At 39.4% G+C, this 23456-nt stretch overlaps 1 protein-coding gene across 12 annotated transcripts in view; it reads left to right on the plus strand.

Annotated features, from left to right (window-relative positions):
• cacna1db (calcium channel, voltage-dependent, L type, alpha 1D subunit, b) overlaps nt 1-23456 on the plus strand; it is a 93357-nt gene that overhangs the window by 844 nt on the left and 69057 nt on the right. For 9 of the 12 annotated variants that reach the window (XM_058785646.1, XM_058785653.1, XM_058785658.1 and 6 more), the window contains exons 1-3: nt 7028-7489; nt 9505-9853; nt 11197-11302. In XM_058785646.1, coding sequence (XP_058641629.1) covers nt 7462-7489; nt 9505-9853; nt 11197-11302 — 483 coding nt within the window. In that variant the 5' untranslated portion in view covers nt 7028-7461. Of the gene's footprint in view, nt 1-3997; nt 4130-6585; nt 6876-7026; nt 7490-9504; nt 9854-11196; nt 11303-23456 lie in introns of those variants that run through there. The other 3 variants (XM_058785652.1, XM_058785647.1, XM_058785649.1) reach the window with 3 other exon arrangements.

Here is a 23456-nt window from a genome sequence, read left to right on the forward strand (position 1 = left end):
AGTTCCAATAGAATAACATTTGAGGTTACAGGTGTATAGCTAATGTGGGGTAATGTGAAGTAATCAGCAATCATGCTTTTTTATGGCAGGTTGGAGTTATACACTGATTTTCTGTCATGGTCTATGGACCCCCTGAATTAACCTTGGCCACCCAAATGTACAAAACTCTAGCTCCGCTAGATATTAACGTATTGAAGGAATGCCTGAATTTGACAGTCTTTCTGATTACATTTACATTTAATCATTTAGCAGACACTTTTATTACATTTACATTACAAAAGAAATGTTTTTCAGTAATGTTTTTCGTGCTTTTTTATCCCATGTATTTTGCCAATTTTTTCACCATTGCATAAATTTAATAGACAAAATGTGCTTTTTACTGTTTTTGTCTTGCTTTTCAAAGAAAAAATCAATTAAAAACAACAGTTTCAAAATATTTAACACTAAACATTTTTTTTTACATTTTAGCAGACATTATACCAACAAAGCACAATTTAACTTAAAATGAATAAGTTAGTAAAATAAAATATTTTTTGGCCATTTTGAGACCTCCTTCTTGAATCAGGCATATGATTGGCTAAAGACAAAAAAAAAAAAAAAAAGAAGAAGAAGGAAAACGACACTTTGAGCATAAAATCAGCATATTAGAATGATTTCTGAAGGATCATGTGACACTGAAGACTGAAGTAACGATGCTGAAAATTTAGCTTTGATCACAGCAATCAATTAAATTTGACTATATATTCACATACAAAGCAGTTATTTAAAACTGTAATAAATACTTGTACTTGAAAATTTTCCATCAAATGCTGAGACTACTGTTTATACTATGTGTGTTGTTTCTGTGACTATCCAAAGCATGTGAATATGAGCCACACGTTTGGCTGTCTGTTGCTTAAGAGTCTAGTCATAGCATTCTAACACTACTCCGTTTCACACTGTACAAGGTTGGCAGCAGAATGGCGGCAGCCTCAGCTGTCCTATCGTCCAAGGTCCCCTGGATGGGACTCACTGCTAGGCTCATTGGTAGGATGGATTCTGGTTTGTCAGAGCTTTCCTCAGGTGCATACAGACTGGACAGGGCATCAGCTCTGTACTGTTCTTTGACCCTGGACGATAGGTGATGGTGAAACTGAACCAGATTAATGCATGAGTTGAACAATCCGCCTCATTCCAGGAGAACACTGGGAGTACTGATATAGTCACTGATATAGACCAGGATGAAATGGTTAAGGTACTCCCTGAATCTTGCTTGGATTATCGGATGGGCATTATGGCTCACTTGGGGCCCAAGCGAGGGGAAGAAAAAATTTCCAGTGCAAATAGCCCAGCTTGTTGGCAGAGGCTACTTACACTAGCTCCACCCACCAATGTCTGGTTGGCACAGACAACATCACTGAAGACGCATGTCATTCAACAGGCTCAGTGATGTAAGGCATAAAGCGCATTCCACTATAGTTGGAATCCACCTTTTGCCAAACTCATTCTTCTCTTTTCACCATCACATATCAGATCAGAAAGACATTATTTTCAACAAAAATGAAGGAAATATTAAAAAAAATTGGAAATATTTCACTAGAAGAGGAGAGCAGGAGAGAAATTAGGGGGAAAGGATGAGAGAGACAAACAAAGAGAGGTAGCCCTTAAACATTAACAGGTGTGTATGTGTGTTTGTGTGTGAATTATGGATGAATCTGATTCATAGAACTGAATTGGTAGAGGTGAGGCAGTATGTGCTTGCATATGCCAGTGAGTTACACTATGCAGGGAAATGTCTTGATATTGTTGCTGCTAATCCAGGAAAGCGTTGTTGCTATAATGTGGTGTGAATTCTTTATGATAGAGAATACCTACAGGTGTTGATATTGTCCTTAAGGTTGTGATTATAGGCTGCAACATGTCAGTGTAAATTTTCTGTATAAGCTAGAGGTGTTTCTAACAAATAGTACCATATAATTCAAGACCTTGATTGGGTGGGGGGCCCTTACAAGACATCGTGACCAGGGGCCTCTGAATTCTTAATCCGGGCCTGTCCAGAAATACCTTGTTCAGGAATCCCTGAACTCGTAGTGGCCTGTAGGGGTTACAAAGGCGGTCTTACATTTGTCCACACTTCATATCTGGATCAGATTGTAGGCTCTGCGCAGATTAAGCTTTTGCTGAGAAATGTTGCTCCATGCAACAGTTCTATTGCAGCAGGGACAAGGGGAAGAGGCTACTGGAACTTGACTGTGAATTTAAGAAATCTGTAGTCAATGCAAGACCACAAAGCTCCATCTTTTGGGCTACAAACTAGAAACTTGGAAGCAGCAGGGGATGTTGATGGACAGAGGCAGTCTTGTTTCAGAGCCTCAACCACGTACTTCTCCATAGCTTGTTGTTCAGGATCTGGGCACTGGGCACCAGGATTTAGGTCAATGGCACAGTCCCGTGGTTGATGAGGTAGTAGTTAAGAGGCTCGTCTCGGGCTGAAGACATCCTGAAAGTAGGCGTAACAGGCTGGAATATACACAGATTGTTTCAATGTAAGTGGAACACACTGGTAACGCTCCTGGTCATTGATGTCTGGAGACAGACTGGAAGAAGAAAGCATGTAGAATGGCAGGTGAAGCCCAACTTGAGGATATCAGGATATCATTCACAAGATTATTCTGGACAAGCCAGGGTTGCCCTAGTATCACATCAGCAGTGGATCACTCCAGAACCAGTAGTGTGAGGTTCTCAGTGTGTTGACTGCCAACTTGTAGTTGAAGTGGACCCCAATGGTTTACCGATTATTGACTGGATGAAGTATTTAGACAAACAGAGTTCTTTCTTGAGCTTGAGCTTCTGACAGAGAGACTCTGAGATGATGTTGCCAGCTGACCCAGAGTCGAGTAGAGCTGTGACTGTAGACAAGACATCAACGGCAGTAAGTGTTACAGTACTGATGAGTGGCTTTCTGTTTACAGAAGGTCAGGAAACAACACTCACCGCTGGTAATAGTGGATGTACGGAACACGATATTGACATAGACTCTATTGTGAAAAAGGCCCAGCAGAGGTTGTACTTCCTTCGCCAGCTGAGGAAGTTCAACCTGCCACAGGAGCTGCTGAAACAGTTCTACTCCGCCATCATTGAATCTGTCCTCTGCACGTCAATAACTGTCTGGTTCAGCTACCAAATCTGACCTCAGAAGACTACGGAGGGTAGTCTGGACTGCTGAGCGATTCATTGGTACAACCCTCCCTACTCTCCAAGAACTGTACTTATCCAGAGTGAGCAAAAGGGCTGGCAAAATCACTCTGGACCCTCACATCCAGCACACTCGCTCTTTGAACTGTTACCGTCTGGTCGACGCTACAGAGCTCTGAGCACCAGAACGACCAGCACAGGAACAGTTTCTTCCCTCAGGCAATCCATCTCATGAACACTTGACAATAATTGTGGAACACACACTATTTATACACTTATTTATCTAACACACATACTTAGTCTACATTTCAGTTCTACATTTCAAAACTGTCTGTTGTGTATTGTCAATTTGTATATTGTTATTCCCTATTTCCTTTCTAGTTTTAATTCTTCTTTTTATTATCTGTGTCTTGTCTTGTCACTGTCATTCTGTTGCACTGTGGTACTTTTGTCATGAAATCAAATTCCTCGTATGTGTAAACATACCTGGCAATAAAGCTGATTCTGATTCTGATATTTAATATGTCAGTATAAACATGATCAGCTGACGGTGTACTTTTGTGGGGAGGAGGTGTAAAGCATCTGTTTGCATCAGTTCCATGGAATGGATTGTGAGGATTGGTTCCTGCTGGTGTGGTCATGGTTTGTCCTTCTGTCATGTTCAGTCTCAGACAGAAATGACCAGGAAACCAGTTAAAACTAAAACCTGGTAATTATTAACAGCAGTGCAGGAACATGATCTTAAAACAGGGATGGGATGATTCTTGAGATCATAGATGGTGAGAATAGACGTTACTGATAACTTTGAGTCTTTTGCTTACAGATCCTGAAGATCACATACACACAAGGGGAATTTTCTGGGTTAAATGAACAACTGCTTGCAGTACTTGCTGGTCTTGAGATGATCAAGGAGACTGGAGTTCGAATTGGAAGGGGTACAGGATTAGTGATCGAGGTAAACAGGATCATCAGGCAGGTAAGGAGCAGTTAAGTGGTCTGTAGTATCCAACGTGACTGAGAGTGTGTACTTTATTTATAGTGCTGGTCATGAGACCTGATGAGTGTCAGATGTGTGTGATTGAGTGCCAGGGAGGATGATGGGAAATGTAGTCCAACTTCAGTACTCTGGTGAGTGTGATGGTCTAATGCAGGGGTCACCAAACTTGGTCCTGGAGGGCCGGTATCCTGCAGAGTTTAGCTCCAACTTGCCTCAACACATCTGCCTGGAGGTTTCTAGTATGCCTAATAAGAGCTTGATTAGCTGTTTCAGGTGTGCTTGATTAGGGTTGGAACTAATGCTGCCTTCACGTGGTATCGGAATTATTGTAAATATGAGTTTCCTAATCGGAAATTGGATGTGAATGGCCTCTCAAGTCGTATTTACTACTGGGAAATTCAGAAATAATTTTGATACCCGAGTTTCCGAGTTGGGCGGGTCATAAACTTTAAACATGGTGGAGGGGACAACCATTGCTGCTGTCAATGCTGTTCTCACAACAACTACATCCCTTTGTCTTGTCGCTAAAGTAGTGTATTTATAGGCTAGATATGAACGATCATTCAAAGCATATTGTATGTTTTATAAGCAGTGAAATAAGCATGTATTTGACCGAAATTCCAGAATTGTCAGCGAACTGCATGTATAGCGCGGTGAATGTTTATATGATTGTCCACCAATGGGATGCTACATTTTATCCTTTCCAACATTAAAGCACTTGAATACGACAAGCTCATAATCACAACTTCATAAGTGGGAAATAGGAAATTTCCGATAGCACGTGAAGGCAGCATGAACTCTGCAGGACACTGGCCCTCCAGGACCGAGTCTGGTGACCCCTGGTCTAATGAGTGGGGGAGAGCCTTGCATGATTGTGACATAAACACAACTAAAACTTGGTTTTCTTCTCACAATGAAGTTGTTTTGATTATTATATTTGTTTGTTTTTAGTAGATACTTATGTTAAGAAAAATATTAAAATGGTCCAGACTTCCAGAGGAAAACCCTGAACACCCATACAGTATCTTTTCTCATTCACATAGCCTTCTGTCATACATAGGTATTGTGGGATTACAAATTTAAGAATCTGTTTAAGATCTGCTGATATTATGTCCTGACATAGCATCACATGAAAAACTAATGTGAAGTATGTTGTATTTAGCATTTAAGGTAAATATGATGACATCAATGATTCTCTCAAGCGAAGTTTGTAGCAAGACATTCCTGTTCTCTTTATTTTTTTTTATTTTAGTGAATTTACATTTCCTTCAGCATGAGACATATTCATTTCACTTTTAGTGGCTTTTACATTTGTAAAAGAAGAACTTTTTATATTTAAAACAAACAAGCAAGCCCTGCCCAGATTAAAAAGTAATTCAAAAGTAACATAACGCATTACTTTCCATAAAAAGTAACTAAGTAACGTAATTAGTTACTTTTTCAGGGAGTAATGCAATATTGTAATGCATTGCTTTTAAAAGTAACTTTCCCCAACACTGGCCCCCTATAAACTACAATGTGTCCCTGCCTTAGTTCGATTTTTGATGACTGCACACAGCATGTTCTCAATAAAAAAGCCTGCTGAAGATACCCAAGTGTCTCCTGGTCTTTGCTTCTGAGTTTCCAACAGTATCTAAATGTAAAAAACAATAACAGCCTGATAAAACATCTTATATTTTAATATAAAATCCTGGACCCTGGACCTCTTGGAATTGAATACCCCTGCTTTATTTGGATGGTTCCTCAACAGAAATTCTACTGAATATAAGTAATTTTGCAAGTACATGTCAACTTATTCTAACCCTAACCTAACAGTATACCAACACTCTAATAACACGTAGTTGCATAGTTGAATAGATAGACATAAGACATTGAATAGGCCTAGACATAGAATGTCCAAAGTGGACTATCAAAATAAAGCATAATACAGGACCTTTTTTTTTTTTGTCTCAATGTAAATAATTGCGCACTAAAAAGTATTTTATGTAATTTCAAAGAGTAGTGCTTGATATACAAAACAAATCTAGAAATTGTTGTCTAGAAATTGTTAAGCAGTTTAAATATTGCCCCGCTACTTTCACCCACATGTGTGGTTATTAGTGTTGGTTTTTCTTGAATGTAAGAACCATCTATGTACTGAGTTATTTTAATGGATTTGAGCTCATGGTATGAGCGATGTAAAATGTGATGTTATTAAGTGACCGCAAGAGGTCGCTGTTACATACAGACGCACATTTTGTGTGCGCGCGCGTGTTTTTTAATAGGTGAAAATAAAACTGATCAATTACAACTATGAAAACAAACCAAGCACGGTTACGAAGAGAGAGAGAAAAAAATCATTTTGCATTGCATATGGAAATAGCCTAAAATATATTGCATACTTAGCCTATTTTACGTTTGTCTAGCCGCATTTGAGATTGTTTATGGTAAAACATGATCATAATCAGATAGATCAGTTTTTAATGAAATATTAGAATGCGCTTTATTCGCTTCCGCTCTAGAATAGCTCAGTAGCACAGAAGGTTTGAGTCAGAGGATTATTATGGGGGATTATCTGCTACAAACAGGTAATCCAACCCCACACTCCCATACGTTCCTCTGTGCTTTCAATTTATGGCAATAATGAGCAGAAAACAGCATGCACTCAGTGAATGAGCTGCTTTAGTGAGAGAGAGATGAATGGCGTTCATACTGGGAATACGAGGTAAGATTTATATTCAGTTTACTTTTATCTGAAAATTAAAATAGACATCACCTTGACTTTATGAAGCCAAAGATCTGAACTAAGTATATCAGCAACATTACTCAGTGTCGTAAGCCTGGGATAGGCTAAGTGACCTGTTGGAAAGCCTGTTAGATGTCCTGCAAAGGTAATTGAATATTCCAGGCAACCATATTCCCCGAACTCGGCCTTAATTTAAAACAGACGCACAACTGCAGCGAGTGTGCGGGGGTGGGGATAAAAGAAAAAACAGTGCTCGGTTTTCTCTAATTTGGTCCGAATGGAGTAACATTCCTGACAGACTGGCTGGAGCTCTAGGGATCTTCGAGGCGAGGGGCATCATTATGAGTGATCGCTTCTAATGGCGCTCAGTGGATTTAATCTTTATCGCGGAGTGAGACGCGTCCTCGACACCCGGATGTTGCGAAGATGCGCTCGTGGAGCTCAAGGCATCAGCATCAGCATCATCACACACACTAGTCAAAACATGATAGATAAGATGGTTTAATGCAGCCACGCGAACTGGAATATAACAAATAATAAAAACATTTTCAATGTGGAGGAGGGGATGGACGAGCCAGAGGAACCGACTGAAGGTAAACACAATCTAGATGTGACTTATGGACGAGTTTCTGCATATTAAATTCGTTTAATATTAAAAAGGGCGTAGTTAAACCGGTGACACTGAATTTAAAAGTGAAGAGTATGTCCGTGTTAAAGTTGTATAGAATTCAGTGCGCAATAGTGTTTATGCGCGAGCATTATGGTGACAGGTTCGAGTAGATGTCGTATAAAATATAAACTGAAAGATATATATGTGAAATCATCAGATAGCTATGCAGTAGCGGCCGATGATAAAGATTGTGAAGTATTACCATTACACAGTGTCCATCTTTGACATTGTTTGATTCAAGAGGATCACAAGCTGCTTTATACAATCAATTCGTATTAAGTAGTGGCCTCACAAAGTATTTTGGAGTGTCATATCCAAACAGTTGACAAAGAAAGAAGTTTGTTTGTTTTGAAGTGCTAGAAAAATAGATATAGTGTTGAAAATGCAGACAGCCGGTATTGAATGACTTTTTGTTTTGTTTCTGGTTAGTGGTGCTTGTTCATATAGACTAGATAATGTGATGAACTACACCTTTAGGACACCTGTGTGAACAGAACAACTCTTGCTCTCGTGTGTCCAGTGTGAAGACAACCAAGCAGAAAGCAGAAATGCTGTTTTGTTTTAAGCTCTAAAAGTTTGCTGACACATTCGTTTGACTCATCTTCAGTCCTCGTAGTTGAAGAATTCTGTGTTTCTAGCTTTTCTAGTAATGTCTTTAGATTGATTTTGAAGAAGTGTGTTTGTTCATGTTAGTGTGGATGGTGTATGAGTGAAAGAGAACAGTTTTTAACTTAACTTTTTGACTTTTTGAATATTTACGTACTCTGGATTGTAAAATAATTGATGGTACAATGTTTCCTTTTAAATGCTATTCAGTATGCAAGAATAGAGTTACTTACTTATGGAAAAACTCAATATATCAATATATTACAGTCTTGGTTTGAAGGGCAGATTTCACACACACACACACACACACACACACAAATCTAATTCAGGACAGTTGTGAACTAGGTGTTTAAAACCAACATACAACACCACTACAGATCATCTGATGCCAGCCATGGACAAAGCCAGGAGTGTTGACTTCATTTTGAAAGAAAATCAGCTTTGGAATAAAATACCTCATTTTGTTTTGGCAAAAAGTGATGCACAGGTTTCTTCAGCTTGTTTTGATTTTACACTCAGCGCTGAACTCCTCCTGTTGCCAGCTGTGATTCATCATCAACCATTCACATAACAAGTGATAACAGACTAGTGGTGTCTGTGATGGGGCTGGCACTATAATATATATGAATAATACAAATTATATTTATAAATTTCTATCTATTTTTTTTCCTTAAAGGGACAGTTCATCCAAAATGAAAATTCTGTAATTAATTACTCACCGCATGTCATTCCAAACCCATAAGACTTCTGTTCATCTTCAGAACACAAATTATGTCACATGGATCATTTTAACGATGTCCTTTCTACGTTTCTGTGCCTTGACCGTGATAGGACCCTTGCTATGCAAGGTGAGAGAGCTCTCAGATTTCATCAAAAAATATCTTAATTTGTGTTCTGAAGATGAACGAAGGTCTTACGGGTTTGGAACGACATGAGGGTGAGTAATTAATGACAGAATTTTCATTTTTGGCTGAACTGTCCCTTTAAAGAAAAAAAAAACTCTTTAACACTAGCTTTCTATATTCTTTTTCTATTCTGTCTACTTATTTTCTTTGTGTGTATATATATATATATATATATATATATATGGATGTGTGTTGTGTGTGTGTATGTATATATATATACATATATCTATATAAAAACCTTGCTACGTGTACTGTGTTAGGCTAACTGAGACTTGCATTTTATTGCTCTTTTGTTGGTTTTGATTGTTTCTATTGTCCTCATTTGTAAGTTCCTTTGGATAAAAGCGTCTGCTTAATGACTAAATGTAAATGTAATGAATATGTAAAGACTATTCATTATTTTTTTTCTCTATTGTCTGTTTTTCAGGGGCAAACTATGCCAGTGGCACCAGAGCCCCCGTCTCTAGTGATGCTCCTCCCATGCAGTCGGAAGCGCCGTCCATCACCAGCCATCATTCGCCGGCCCAGTCCGCCGCGCTTTCCTGGCAGGCTGCGATTAATGCCGCCAAACGGTCTCAGGGCACCCCCAAAACCATGAACTTCTCTGCTGCTGCAAGCACTGCTCCGGCCAGCTCGCTCGCCCAGAGGAAACGCCAGCAATATGCCAAAAGCAAGAAACAGGGAAGCACCACTAATAGCAGACCTCCAAGAGCACTTTTCTGCCTGACTCTCAATAATCCTGTGCGCAGAGCGTGCATTAACCTAGTGGAGTGGAAGTATCCTTATATCAGCTGAAGGAAAGGTGTTAATGTACACAATCAAATTTGCAGTCTGGAGTTATCGACACACTGCATTCACCCCATGACTTGGCTATTGATTTAAAGCATTGGTCTCAAACTCAATTCCTGGAGGGTCACATCTTTGCACAGTTTTGCTCCAACCCTTATCAAACACACCTGATCCAGCTAATAAAGGTCTTCAGGATTACAAGCAACTTCCAAGCTGGTGTGATTTGGAGCTGGTTGGAGCTAAACACTGCAGAGCTGTGGCCCTTCAGGACTTGAGTTTGAGACCACTGCTTTAAAGGGATAGAAAAAATGTAAGTAAATGGTTTTCTTTTAACACAGGCTCATTGAAAGAATATGCTTGTGGTGACGTTTCTGCAACACAGATATTATGTGCCTTATTGTAAGTTTGGCGGCAGTTTCAAGGTAAAACGCATGTTCAATACGTGACCATGGCTACGTTTTTATTATGTTGGTACAGGTATGTATTGCAGTGTTTTTATTACATTGCTTCAAGCACGCATTGCAGCGGTTCAGAATTCAAATGTTTGGAAACTATAGTTTCTCGGGATTTATACCAGAGTGCTTCACCTCTGAAGTGCAGCGCCGTATAGAGTGAGCCACTGAGCAACTTACAGTGTTAGAAAACCCATACATATGAAGCTCTATATGTGACGGTAATCTTCAAAAGTATCAGTTTTCAAATCGCGCCGCATGTTAAAATTGTTTTTGAGGTTATAACATAATATTCTGCAAGTGTGTGTGCGAAAATTAGACTTTCTTAATGGAAATTCTGGCCCTGTTAATCATAATTTGTGTGAAAAGGAATAAAAGTTTTACTGCCTCTTGTGTTAATTTCAACTGGAAACTGCAGCGTTTCGTATGATAGGTACGAGTTCTGCAGAAACGTAGTCAGAGGCACGTATTTCCAATGAGCTGGGTAGTTTTCTTTCTTCTGCCAAACACACAAAACGCCGACGAGGCTTGATGTTATTGGGGTCCAACTTCATTGAGTCAGTGACATTTGGAGCAAAGCTGTAGTTTATGTCACCCTCATGTCTTTTTTTTTTTTTGGAGCTTTTTGAACCCCATTGACTTTTGCCCTTCAAAGAAACCAAAATGCCATTTGTAATTCACCATGCCCGACACAGAAATGACATAAAATTGAGCCTAAAATGCCACAAAATATCTCTGCCATGACATAGGTTACAGCTTTGAGGGTTTTAAATACAGAAGATTGCAATTTTACTTTCTAATCAAGTTTGATTGGTTGGGATCATTTGTGAAATGGGTGACACTGCTATCATTTTTCTCCTTAAACATGTTATTTCCAGACCTTTTGATACCTTTATACTGCTGTCAATATTTGCCAACTGTGTGGCCTTAGCTGTTTACATCCCCTTTCCTGAAGACGATTCCAACTCAACTAATCATGATTTGGTGAGTACTGTGACGTCTTTTCTGATTTCTCATTGGCTGTGTTGTGGGATTAGTTTCTGCTAATCGAGATTAGATGAGTGAATTAGAGTGGAATTACACAAGCCCAAAGGCAAATTTGCAAACACTCAAAACGCGCTCATCCATGCTGCTCATGTTTGTGTCTGCAGGTGTATGAAATGTCTGCTGTATAATTGCTCTGTTGTTTGTGTGGAAGTAGCTTCATGGGAAAGAAAAAGGATCTTTTTCATATCTCAGTTGTATCTGAATATGAATTCAGACATCTTTGATCAGAATCCTTCAAGAAAATTATCTTTTTAACTGAGCAATCTTTATTAATGTTATGGCGCTACACTCTTAATGTGGATGAGTGTCTTGTGTCTGTTTTTTTTTTTTACTCCTAAGGAATTATCAGGAGAAACATATGTGGCTGGTTAATGTGTAGGCTTACATACTATCACTGTAGCCTAAACTTCCATTGTTTTATATATTATTTATATATGGGAAATAACAGCATCCCACGAGGCGATCGGAGCTGTCCATGGTGCTGAAACCATCTTGCTCACTGTATATCCAACATCATTTACTATACTTCATTTGGCATACAGTGCATTCAAAGCAGACAGTGCTGTAAATAAGTGTTTGGTCTTTCTGATTTTGTGTGCTTTTGCACATTTTTACACTGAATTCCATCAGAACTTTAACCAAAACCTATAAATGCGCAAAGTGAACAGAAAACTTACTTTACTGTGTTGAGACATGCTGAAGTTGCGTTTGGTCTCGTACTGTATCGCATACCTTGTCAGTGTCGTGTGCTTGCTTAGCCCTTTGTTGTGATAAACAGTAAAGTGTGTTCAGCTGAATTTAATTTCCGTTTTGTCAAACGGGTATAAAAAGGTTAGTATACTGCGGCAGCCGTTGTGTGAAGCCCTCCTCATTTGAAGACCGACGAGTGTTAAGACCATCGATTCCACCGTGCAGGGACACCAAAGGACATAAGTATCGCTTTTGATTCATCCTCTTTTCTACACCTTGCTTCACTTCTGTTTCAGTTTGAATTACCAACTCTTACTATGTTTTTCCATATCTCTACTATTACTACCACTCGTAAACCATGCATTACACACACCATAGGCAGCACAATCCTAACAACCTGCGCACTTTGCCTATGTCTGCTAATACACTACTTTCTGGGTATTAACAGCTCCTTTGAATCACATTCAGTCACTATTACCCACCCTTTTAAAATCCATTTTGTAGTTGTTTATCGACCCCCAGGACCACAAGGTAACTTCTTGGATGAATTGGATGAATTAGATGTGCTGCTCTCAACCTAGTTATGCTTGGAGACTTCAGCATCCACCTAGATAAACCTCAGGCTGCAGACCTCCACACTCTACTTGCCTCTTTTGATCTCAAGCGAGTGTTAACTACGGCTTCTCGCAAATCAGGCAACCACCTGGACCTTATTTACACACGACACTGCTCCACAGATCATGTGCTGGTTACTCCACTGCATACCTCGGATCACTTCCTCCTCACTCTTAACCTCAAAGTGGTTCCTGACACAACACATACCCCTCCATATGTCATCTTTTGACGTAACCTATGCTCACTCTCACCCTCCCAGCTCTCTGCTATGGTTTCTATCTGCTATGGCTCAGTTCTTGGACCACTTCTCTTCTCTGTCTACATGGCATCACTAGGTTCTGTCATTCAGAAACAAAGCTTTTCATATCACTGCTATGCTGATGACATTCAACTCTACCTCTCATTCCATCCTGATGATCCGACGATAGCTGCTCGCATCTCAGCATGTCTAACAGACTTTTCTTGCTTGACGAAGGACCATCATCTTCAACTCAACCTTGCCAAGACAAACCTGCTTGTGGTTCCATCAAACCCATCATTTCATCCCAATTTTACCTTAGGCACATCAACCATAACTCCTTCAAAAACAGCCAGAAACCTTGGAGTTTTGATTGATGATAAGCTGACTTTCCCAGACCACATTGATAAAACTGCCCAGTCCTGCAGATTTGCATCAAGAAGATCAGGCCCTTTCTTTCGGAAAAACCTTGCTACATTTACTGCGTTAAGCTAACTGAGACTTGTTATAGCACTTGTGTATCAATGGTCTTTTGTTGATTTTGATTGCTTCCATTGTCCTCATTTGTAAGTCGCTTTGGATAAAAGCATCTGCTAAATGACTAAATGTAAATGTAAAACTCAACTAATATACAAATTAAAAAAGTCTTTTAACACCTAGTACCTAGTAGAATAACTGCTTACACCTCCATTAGCTGCAATAACTGCAACCAAATGCCTCCTGTAGTTCTTTCTAAGATTCTGACCCACCCCTCAAAGAAACACTTTTGTAGGTTTTTACACATTAGCTGTATCCGTTAGGTTTAAGTCTGGGCTTTGACTTGACCATTCCAAAACTTTAATATTCTTGTTTTTTTGACTTGCTTGTTTGTTTCGATCATTGTAATTCTACATGACTCAACTGTGTTTCAGCTTGAGTTTATGGACAGATGGCTTTGCATTCTCTCACATACTGGGCAGAGCCATACAAACAAAGACTACTTCACACCTGGAGACTGCCTAATTGAAACCAGTACCAAATGCAGTGCTTGTGGCTGCTGTAGTAGTTTGAGACTGAAGCTCACGTTTGTAGCACTGACATGAAGCACATGTTTTTCTGTTGACTGAAGAATACTGTCTGTTTATCATTATGCCTCTTATTTGTCTCATTAGGCCTGTCATGGCTTTGATCATGAGTACTAAATAGTGCCACACTCGCAAACACTGAAACACAGTGTTCTCATCTCCATCCTCAACCATGCAAGGCTAGGTACTGGATTTATTAACCACAAGGTCTAGAAACCCCAACAACCCCTCCAACTGCCTGTTCTATGGCATCTAGCCTGCTTGATCAACAGTGAAGCACTTGATGCCACAGTGACCTGCATACGGTCACATGACCGGCCCTTCCCCCACATCACCACAAACTGATTCAGTGTAGCACCAGAAACAGCTGCTTCCTGACAGTTTCTTTACCATTTCTGCCTCTTGCCAAGCAGAGCAATGACAGAGATGAGCAGGTAAGGGGATCAAGAAATGATAATAGAAGAGTTTAACCTTGAACCGTGGGTCAGTGTGTTGGAACATGCTAAACACCTGACAAGTACACAGACACTTCATGAGAAGTGAGCATTTAAACATTTTACAGCCAAGAAAATGTTGGGATTTCTGTGAATGGAGCAAACATCAGCAGTTGTCTGTATTTTGTGCATAGATTGTTTCCATCTGTATGTAGAACACCTCTAGCATCTCATATAGGGTCCAAATTGAACAATTTTAAGAATCGCATTGGCTAGTACATATAACAGGGTTACCTGCCAGTTGGCATGATTATCAAACTGCAAGGGCTGCAATTTAATCATAGTAAATATATAGTCTGACAAGCTGCGAGTTTCAGAGTGAAGCACGCCACTGAAGCATGATCCGGTGTTTTCAGCATCTCACAGCAGCTTAGTTTGCAGTAAATGCCGCTTCACACAAACCAGGCCTACATGTTTGCAAATGTTGTGAGTTTGGGTCTTTTATAACATGCATCTGAAGACTCAACACGCACCACCTATCTTCACAAATGTGTAATTGTTTATAAATCTCTTGGCAGCAAAAGAGAAGCTCTACGATTTCCCCGTAGCTTTTACCAAAATAAAAGCTCTGGTCTAATAATAATAACAATAATAATAATACTCTGTTTTATTGAATTTTTTTTAAAGCTGCCAGCAACCGCCAGCATTTTCTATTGTTTTCACAAAAATTTCATGATCCTCAGAATATTTTGTTGTATGCATACATAAACATGCAAAATGTTAAAAGAAAGAACAGAATGTCTGCTTTATTCTATCTTCATGCATTCTTTTTTTAGCAACACTTGAATGTGGGAAGTTCATAAAAAAGCAACATTTTAAACAAAAAGCAGAGAAAAACAGGTTTTTGCCAAAGAATACATCTGAATCAGATTCAGATTGATGATCAAAAGTAGATTCCATCAAAGCTTCACAGTCTTCATTCTCTATATTTCTGCATCTGCTTAATTACAGAATCGCTTGTTTCTGCTTCTTCTTCGCAATGTTTTGATCCAGAGATTTAATACTATTTCAGAAGTATTATTTCCTTCCACATACCAGTGAAAACATGGAAAGCCGGATAATTCTGTCAATAGCGGGGAAAGAGTTAATAGTAAACACAATTCAGATTTGATTGCCTTTAGCTGATCTCATGCATGATCTTTAGTGAACTGACCTCATATTCAGCAAACCAGGCGCACATACTAGTGATTGCTAACAGTTTCTGGACTTCATACAGTTTAGTTATCGTGACACGTATAGTCTTTCTTCTTTTAAAGCAGAGTGAGCATTTGGTCGGGTGTCCGCTGAGCTCCAGGGCTTTGAGCAGCACTGGGCTTGTCCAGTAAGATTAGCCTCAACCGAGTCAGTGACACCAGTGTTTAACCTTTCTTTCTCTCTGGATTTCCACTGCACTCGCTCATGCATGTTCATCGATCATTTCCAGCCTACAAACCTATATTCTCAATTCCACACATGCGTTTGGGAAAGCCCTTTAAACAAGTGTGAAATGGTGAGCGTTGGTGAACTGTAGTAAGAACCGCTTGCGTGTCTGTTAATTTGTGACGAGGCTGAATGGGGCTTTCGTATACACAGATGGGTGAAAGTTGTGCGTGAAGCAAACGCAACAAGCTGTACAGTACGTGAAATAAACACAAATACGCTTGCAGTTGTTTTCCTCTGTGTGCTCGCGCTGGTTGACACTAACCCATCTGTAAACAGGAGGGTGGAGGGTGATGAAAGAGGATCATAGGAGGATTATATCTTCACTCTCTCTCTCTCACTCCATCCACTGTCTCTCTCTTTCTCACACTACGACCCTTATTTCACTCGACCAGCTGTTCAATTAAATACTTTCGTACTTTAATACTTTATTTTGTGAGTGTAAAGGGACAGTTTGCCCAAAACTGAAAATTCTGTCATCGTTTACTTACCCTCCTGTCATTTCAAACCCGTGATACTCGTTTACTTCTGTACAATGATAAATGTCCTCTTGGGTGATTGCAGTGCAGTGGCAGTGCAGTCGGACTCACTTCAGTGTGTAGTAAAGCACTAAAGAGTGTCAGCAAGGCCATGTGGCTAGATGAATATTTTCCAAGTGTTCTGATATTTTTGGGTTAAAAATGTCAAGATTATCAAGCAATTCCATAGTTAAGTTGTGGCAGCCATCATTGCTGTCCTGTGCATGTTTCCAGGCATAAGATCAGTGTTATGGGAATCAGTTGTTCAGATTTTTTTTTTTTTTTTTTTTGTGAACAGCAATGTGATGCAATGAAGTTTCTTTGAAAGTAAATCATCACATTATATTGTATAGTGCCTAATGTAGTCACATTTGAAGTCAGTGTTGTTACATCAATGTGCTGATTTATGAGACTGTATAGCCTTGACCTATGAGAGGGCTCATTTTTATGGTCCCACTTTATATTAGGTGGCCTTAACTATTATGTACTTACAGTTAAATTAATCATTTGATACAATGCACTTATTATGTACATAGATGTTTTACATTGTACTTATATTTAAAAAAATACCTGCTTGTAATTACATCTATAATTAATTTCTGTAATTACGTTTAGAATTACTCTGTTGACCCATATCTTACAACATAACCCACCCTTAAACCTACCCAGACCACCAAACCTGTTCTTAACCTCACCCATATCCAACGTCAATAGCAGCAGAAGTGTTTTGCAGTACAATATGAACACAAAAAATGACATTGTACTTATTTTTTAATTTAAGGCCACCGAATATAAAGTGGGACCATTTTTCTTAATTATTCATGGCACCCTATAACAAGCGCTTAAAAGCTCAGTCACTTCACAGTGCTGGCTTCCTCTGTGACTTGTTATTAATGAGTGATGCTCTATCTGTGCAGCTATTACTTGCTTGAGAGTTTACGTAGAGGTAAAAATGGGCTCATTAGAGATATGGTCTGATATCATAATTCTAGACATAAATGTCATCTGTCTTTACTGTGATTGTGTTATAATATAACCAATCAAATCACTTATATTTGTGAATCAGTGCCACAAAAAAATTATCTCAAAGATTATTTAAGTGTATTCATTTCAATTTTAGCAGACTGCAAATATATTTCAATGCTATGAAGAAGTGTTCGCACCTGTTACGCTTGGTGGAGTTCAAGGATAAAAGCGAGAAGATCCAAATGAAGATGAGCTTTATTGAAGGAATTAACAGGAACAAGGACAACAGAAACCATGAACTGAAGGAATGCAAACACTTAACAGCCAGAGGACAAAGGACTAGACAAATAACCAGGGCTAACACAGGGGTTTAAATACACAGGTTAACACAGGGGCTCAGTGAGTTGTCATAGGAACTAACAGGGATTAATTGTCACGAAGACAAACAAGGTTAATCAAGGGAACAAACAGGGACAGGAACTGAACAAAGGAAGTGAACAGACAAACACATTATAAAACAAGAGTCCTAAACACAAGACAGGGGAACATAAGACTGAGATTGTGACAGCACCCATCGTGATTTATTTTGTTTTTGTCTTTTGTTTCAGAAATGCAAACAAAAAAATCTAACATAAAAATCCAGGCAATCTAAGTAAACACAAAAGTTTTTTAAAATTATAAAGTTTTTATTGAAGCAAATCTAATTCCCAAATCTTTTGTTCATCTGTACTGGACGCCATGGTGTGTGAACTCAGATCACAAGAACACAATGGTTGATTGAATGATTCAGTGACTCACTCGTAAAGACAGTCACGTTTCATTCCAAAGCAGTTGAATGAACAAAAATTGAGTGACTGCAGAAAGAGTAAGTGTAAGATCCCACCGCTAATGCACAGACTGATTGTCTGGAACAAATATAGTGACGTGATAAAAACACACTATAAAGCAAAGAACCATTTTCTGGAACTAACCAATTAAAACTATGATTGCAATTGCCAGTGACAGCACTGCCTGACCAAATTAAACTTTGCCAATTGACCCTTCGCTGAGAGTTTGATTGACAGGCCATCTGACCAATCATAACATGGAATCTGACATTTTTGTCTGACAAACAAACCAGACGGGAGAGTAGGTTAACGTCGGTGGACTTGAACTTAAAAAATGGTGTGTATTGATATCTTTCCACGGTTGAAAGAAGATACATTCTGATATTCATTCATGTTTATTTCATGCTATAACTAGTAAAGATGAAGAGATTGAACTTGAACTGAAGCGCTACAGTGATCTGTCACGACGCATTAAAGAGTCACAAAACGGTATTTATTGTTTAAATTTAAATTTGAAAGCTGAGACTACAGTAACCTGCACTGTCTTGTGTTGGTGCGTTGTCAGTTTTCTCTTTGCTCCGTGTGAGAACATGACGTGGCATGAGCCTGGCTTGTCAGACGCAGCAACAGTAACGAAGGGGGGCGGGTCTTTGTGAAAGGTCAATTAAGCAGGCTAACCAAGCTTCAGAATTCCCAAACCAAGCACCGGGATCAGTTTACTGTGGTCCATGTGTGTTTTGTGCTTTAAAATCAAACAGCAGTCACAGTTCACTCAGCATGACCAACTGCACACAGCAAATGACCATTCATTAACTACTGCATCATCACTTCTGTTGAATAAAGGAGCACATCTACCTTGTTCACTTTACACCATCCACAGGGCAACGTGTTGCTTTGGCCAATAAGTAAACGACATTGCTTTTAGAGCATGTAGACTTGTTAGTCTAATGCTACCATCAACTAAACTGGATACTGCGTCACTGTGGCCATCAGGCAGCTTGTCTTTGCCCTCAGACTCTGTCCTTATGTAAGTCCACCACACGTGAAAGTACCTGAAGTATTTGATGAGCTTAAGTGCTTTAAGACAAAGGAGGGCGCATGATGTAAAATGGATTAATGCACTGCCAAATTTCATGTTTGGAAAAGTGGTTTGTATTGCAGTATATTTATGTGAAAATCAATGACTGAACTGATTTGTTTTGCGAATAGACATGGCCAGCCTGCCATATTCAGCGGTGAGATTTTATTGTTCAAATGGGATTAATCTAGTCATCCAAGTCTATTGTAGCTATTCTTAGTGCTGTGGCTTAGCCATTGTCATCCGGTCACCTGCAGGCTGAGACACAATCATTACACTGAAGACCACGAGCATCTACATCAGACCACGAACATTTATTGTAACTCTTATATTTCTACAATACACGCTTTGTTGTAGCATTTGACCGTTTTTGTGCTCTGCAGTGTCATTTATAACATTTCTGAATGGTTCCAGAGACACGGCCCTATTCTCATTTGAAAGTGCTGAAGATAAATTATTTCTAATTTGGCCAAAAAAAACTAAACTTAATATTTAGATATCAATTTGTAATTTTTTGAAATGTTTATTAAAGGTGAAGAAAGCCATAAACAAAAAGTCAATATTTTATTTTTTGTGCAGCATTTTGTGTGTAGTGCTTTAATTTCTAATTTAGTATTCAACAGTACTGTATTCATCCTTTTCTTTTCTTTTTTTTAAATTCTCATTGTGGTTAAAACGACACGTCATGGTGAGGTTAAAGGTTAAAGTACATGGGCCTGGAATTTATCATTTCTGTTCATTGTCAATTTTGAGGTCATGATTTAGAAAAAAAAAGTCAAATTGAATAAAATTATATATATATATATATATATATATATATATAGGCTATACATAGTCTACCAACTGCAGATTGAAACTTTTTGATCATCAGAGGATTTGACAAGATTGTGCTGATGTGGTGTGTTGATTGATCTTTATTTAGCTATTTCAAATTTCTTTAACACATTTCTCGCGTATGTTGTCTGAACAGTTTATTTTCAGTTTCTGGGTTCTGAACAATCTTCACTCAAAGAAAGTGTTTCAGCTAACTCTCATCCATTATTTGAAAGCGATTCATTCACACATGGCAAAGATGAACACCTTTCCGATCACGTGAATGCACAGTCATGGTTTTTTTTTTTTCAAGTTCCAACATCTCTGCAGTTTCTTTAGGACGTAAATGCTTGATTCAGTTTGCAGACAAAATGTTATTTGTCTTTTCCAACAAAATAGTGTTGTTTGATGAACATCTTCTATTCATTTCTCTATTGGAAGGCTAGTTTTATATCCATCTGATGCAGTTTCAATCCTTATTGTTTCAAATTTGACCATATCTCATCACAATCAAATCCAGACATCTGAGAAAACCCTTGTCAAGTCAAGTCAAGTCACCTTTATTTATATAGCGCTTTTACAATACAGATTGTGTCAAAGCACTTAACAGTATCAAATTGGAGGATAGAGTGTCAGTAATGTATAATGATAAGATTAAACACTCAATTTTCAGTTAAAGGCATTTCATTATTGAATTCAGAGATGTCATTGTCTAGCTCAGTTTAGTTTAAATAGTATCTGTGCAATCAAATCGACGATAATCGCTAGAAATTAAGTGTCCCCAACTGAGCAAGCCAGAGGCGACAGCGGCAAGGAACCAAAACTCCCTCTGTGACAGAATGGAGAAAAAAACCTTGGGAGAAACCAGGCTCAGTCGGGGGTCAGTTCTCCTCTGACCAGACGAAACCCGCAGTTCAAAAGTTTATATTTCTATTTTAATTTTGTTGCAATTTCTAACAATAGTAGTATTATGTAGTTAGGTATTTTATTATATTTTAGTTATTTTGTTATTTGTTGCCTTGTGTGACTCCAAGGCTTTGTGCCTTATGAAGGTTCTGTCAACTTCAGCTGTGCTTTCTGATCTTTTGGCAGCTTCACCATGCTCCCAAACAATGTTTGTATATAACACAACTCTATAGTTGCCACGGCCGTAGCCAGGCTTTGAAAATTAGTGAGGTCCGGGTGATTATTGATTATTGAGGTGATTATTGCAGGGGGGTTTCTCCTGAAGTCCACGGTCATCTCCACTGTTTTGAGCGTGTTCAGCTACAGGTTGTTGAGACTGCACCAGACAGCCAGCTCTTTAACCTCCTGTCTGTAATCAGACTCGTCACCGTCCTGGATGAGGCCAATGAGTGTGGTGTCATCTGCAAACGTCAGGAGCTTGACAGAGGGGTCTTTAGAGATGCAGTCATTGGTGTAGAGGGAGAAGAGCAGTGGGGAGAGAACACAGCCCTGAGGAGCTCCAGTGCTGATCGTACGGGTGCTGGATGAGAATTTTCCCAGCCTCACTAGCCGCTGCCTGTCTGTCAGGAAGCTGGTGATCCACTGACAGACTGAGGAGGTGACGGAGAGCTGAGTTAATTTGGGCTGGAGGAGTGATGGGATGATGGTGTTAAAAGCAGAGCTGAAGTCTACAAACAGGATCCTCACATAAGATCCCTGGTCTGTCCAGATGCTGCAGGATAAAATGCAGTCCCGTTGACTGCATCATCCACAGACCTGTTTTCTCTGTAAGCAGGGGGTCCAGTAAGGGTCCAGTGATGTCCTTCAGATAAGCCAAAACTAGTCTTTCAAATGATTTCATGGCCACAGACGTTAGAGCCACAGGTCTGTAGTCATTAAGTCCAGTAATTTGGGGTTTCTTTGGAACGGGGATGATGGTGGAGCGTTTGAAGCATGAGGGGACTTCGCACAGCTCTAGTGATCTGTTGAAGATCTGTGTGAAGATGGGGGCCAGCTGGTCAGCGCAAGTTTTCAGACAGGCTGGTGTCACACCGTCTGGGCCTGGTGCCTTCCTTGTCTTGTTCTTTCTGAAGACCTGGCGCACATCATCTTCACTGAACAGAATTGCAGGTGTGGGGGAGACGGTGGTTACAGGAGGTGTGAATGGTGTTTTTTCAAACCTGCAGTAGAACTCGTTCAGATTGTCTGCCAGTTGTTGATTCTCCACAGTGCTGGGGGATAGTGTCTTGTAATTGGTGATGTCTTTCAGACCTTTCCACACTGAAGCCGTGTCACTAGAAGAGAACTGAATCTGTAGCTTTTTGGAATAATTCCTCTTTGCCACTCTGATCTCCTTTTCCAGTGTGTATTTAGCCTGTTTATACAAGACTCTGTCCCCATTCCTGCGAGCATCTTCTTTGGCCTGACGGAGCTGTCTGAGTTTTGCAGTGAACCATGGTTTATCCTTGTAAGTTAAATGAGTCCTGGTAGGAATGCACGTATCCTCACAGAAACTGATATAGGATGTTACAGTCTCTGTGAGCTCATCCAGATCGGTGGCAGCAGCTTCAAAAACAGTCCAATCAGTGAGAGAGAAACAGGCTTGTAAATCCCGCTCTGCTTCATTAGTCCATCTTTTACAGTCCTTAATACAGGTTTAGCTGATTTCAGTTTCTGCCTGTTGGTCGGTATGAGATGAACTAAACAGTGATCAAAGAGCCCCAAAGCTGCCCGTGGGACAGAGTGATATGCATCCTTTATTGCTGTGTAACAGTGATCAATTATAGCAAATGAATAAATCATATAAATGAAAAACTTCAAATAATGAATAAAACACAAATATAACAAATACATTAAATTATAAATTAAAATGCTCCATCGGGATGAGACCACGGGAATCAGATAAGCCCTTTACACAATCTGACATGGCTGCGGTTGGAATTGAACTGCGGGTTTCGTCTGGTCAGAGGAGAACTGACCCCTGACTGAGTCTGGTTTCTCCCAAGGTTTTTTTCTCCATTCTGTCTCAGAGGGAGTTTTGGTTCCTTGCCGCTGTCGCCTCTGGCTTGCTCAGTTGGGGACAGTTAATTCCTAGCAATTATCGTCGATTTGATTGCACAGATACTATTTAAAATAAACTGAGCTAGACAATGACATCTCTGAATTCAGTAATGAAATGCCTTTAACTGAAAATTGAGAAAATTGAGTGTTTAATCTTATCATTATACATTACTGACACTCTATTCTCCAATTTGATACTGTTAAGTGCTTTGACACAATCTGTATTGTTAAAAGCGCTATATAAATAAAGATGACTTGACTTGATCCAATATATTACTGTCTCTGGTGGGACATGTAACATGCTGTCCGTATTTTGGCAGTTCACGTGAGAGATTTGCTTTATTATAGTTCCCGAGAATGATT

This window comes from Onychostoma macrolepis, chromosome 08 (assembly GCF_012432095.1).
Source record: "Onychostoma macrolepis isolate SWU-2019 chromosome 08, ASM1243209v1, whole genome shotgun sequence".
In the NCBI taxonomy this organism is placed as follows: Eukaryota; Metazoa; Chordata; class Actinopteri; order Cypriniformes; family Cyprinidae; genus Onychostoma; species Onychostoma macrolepis.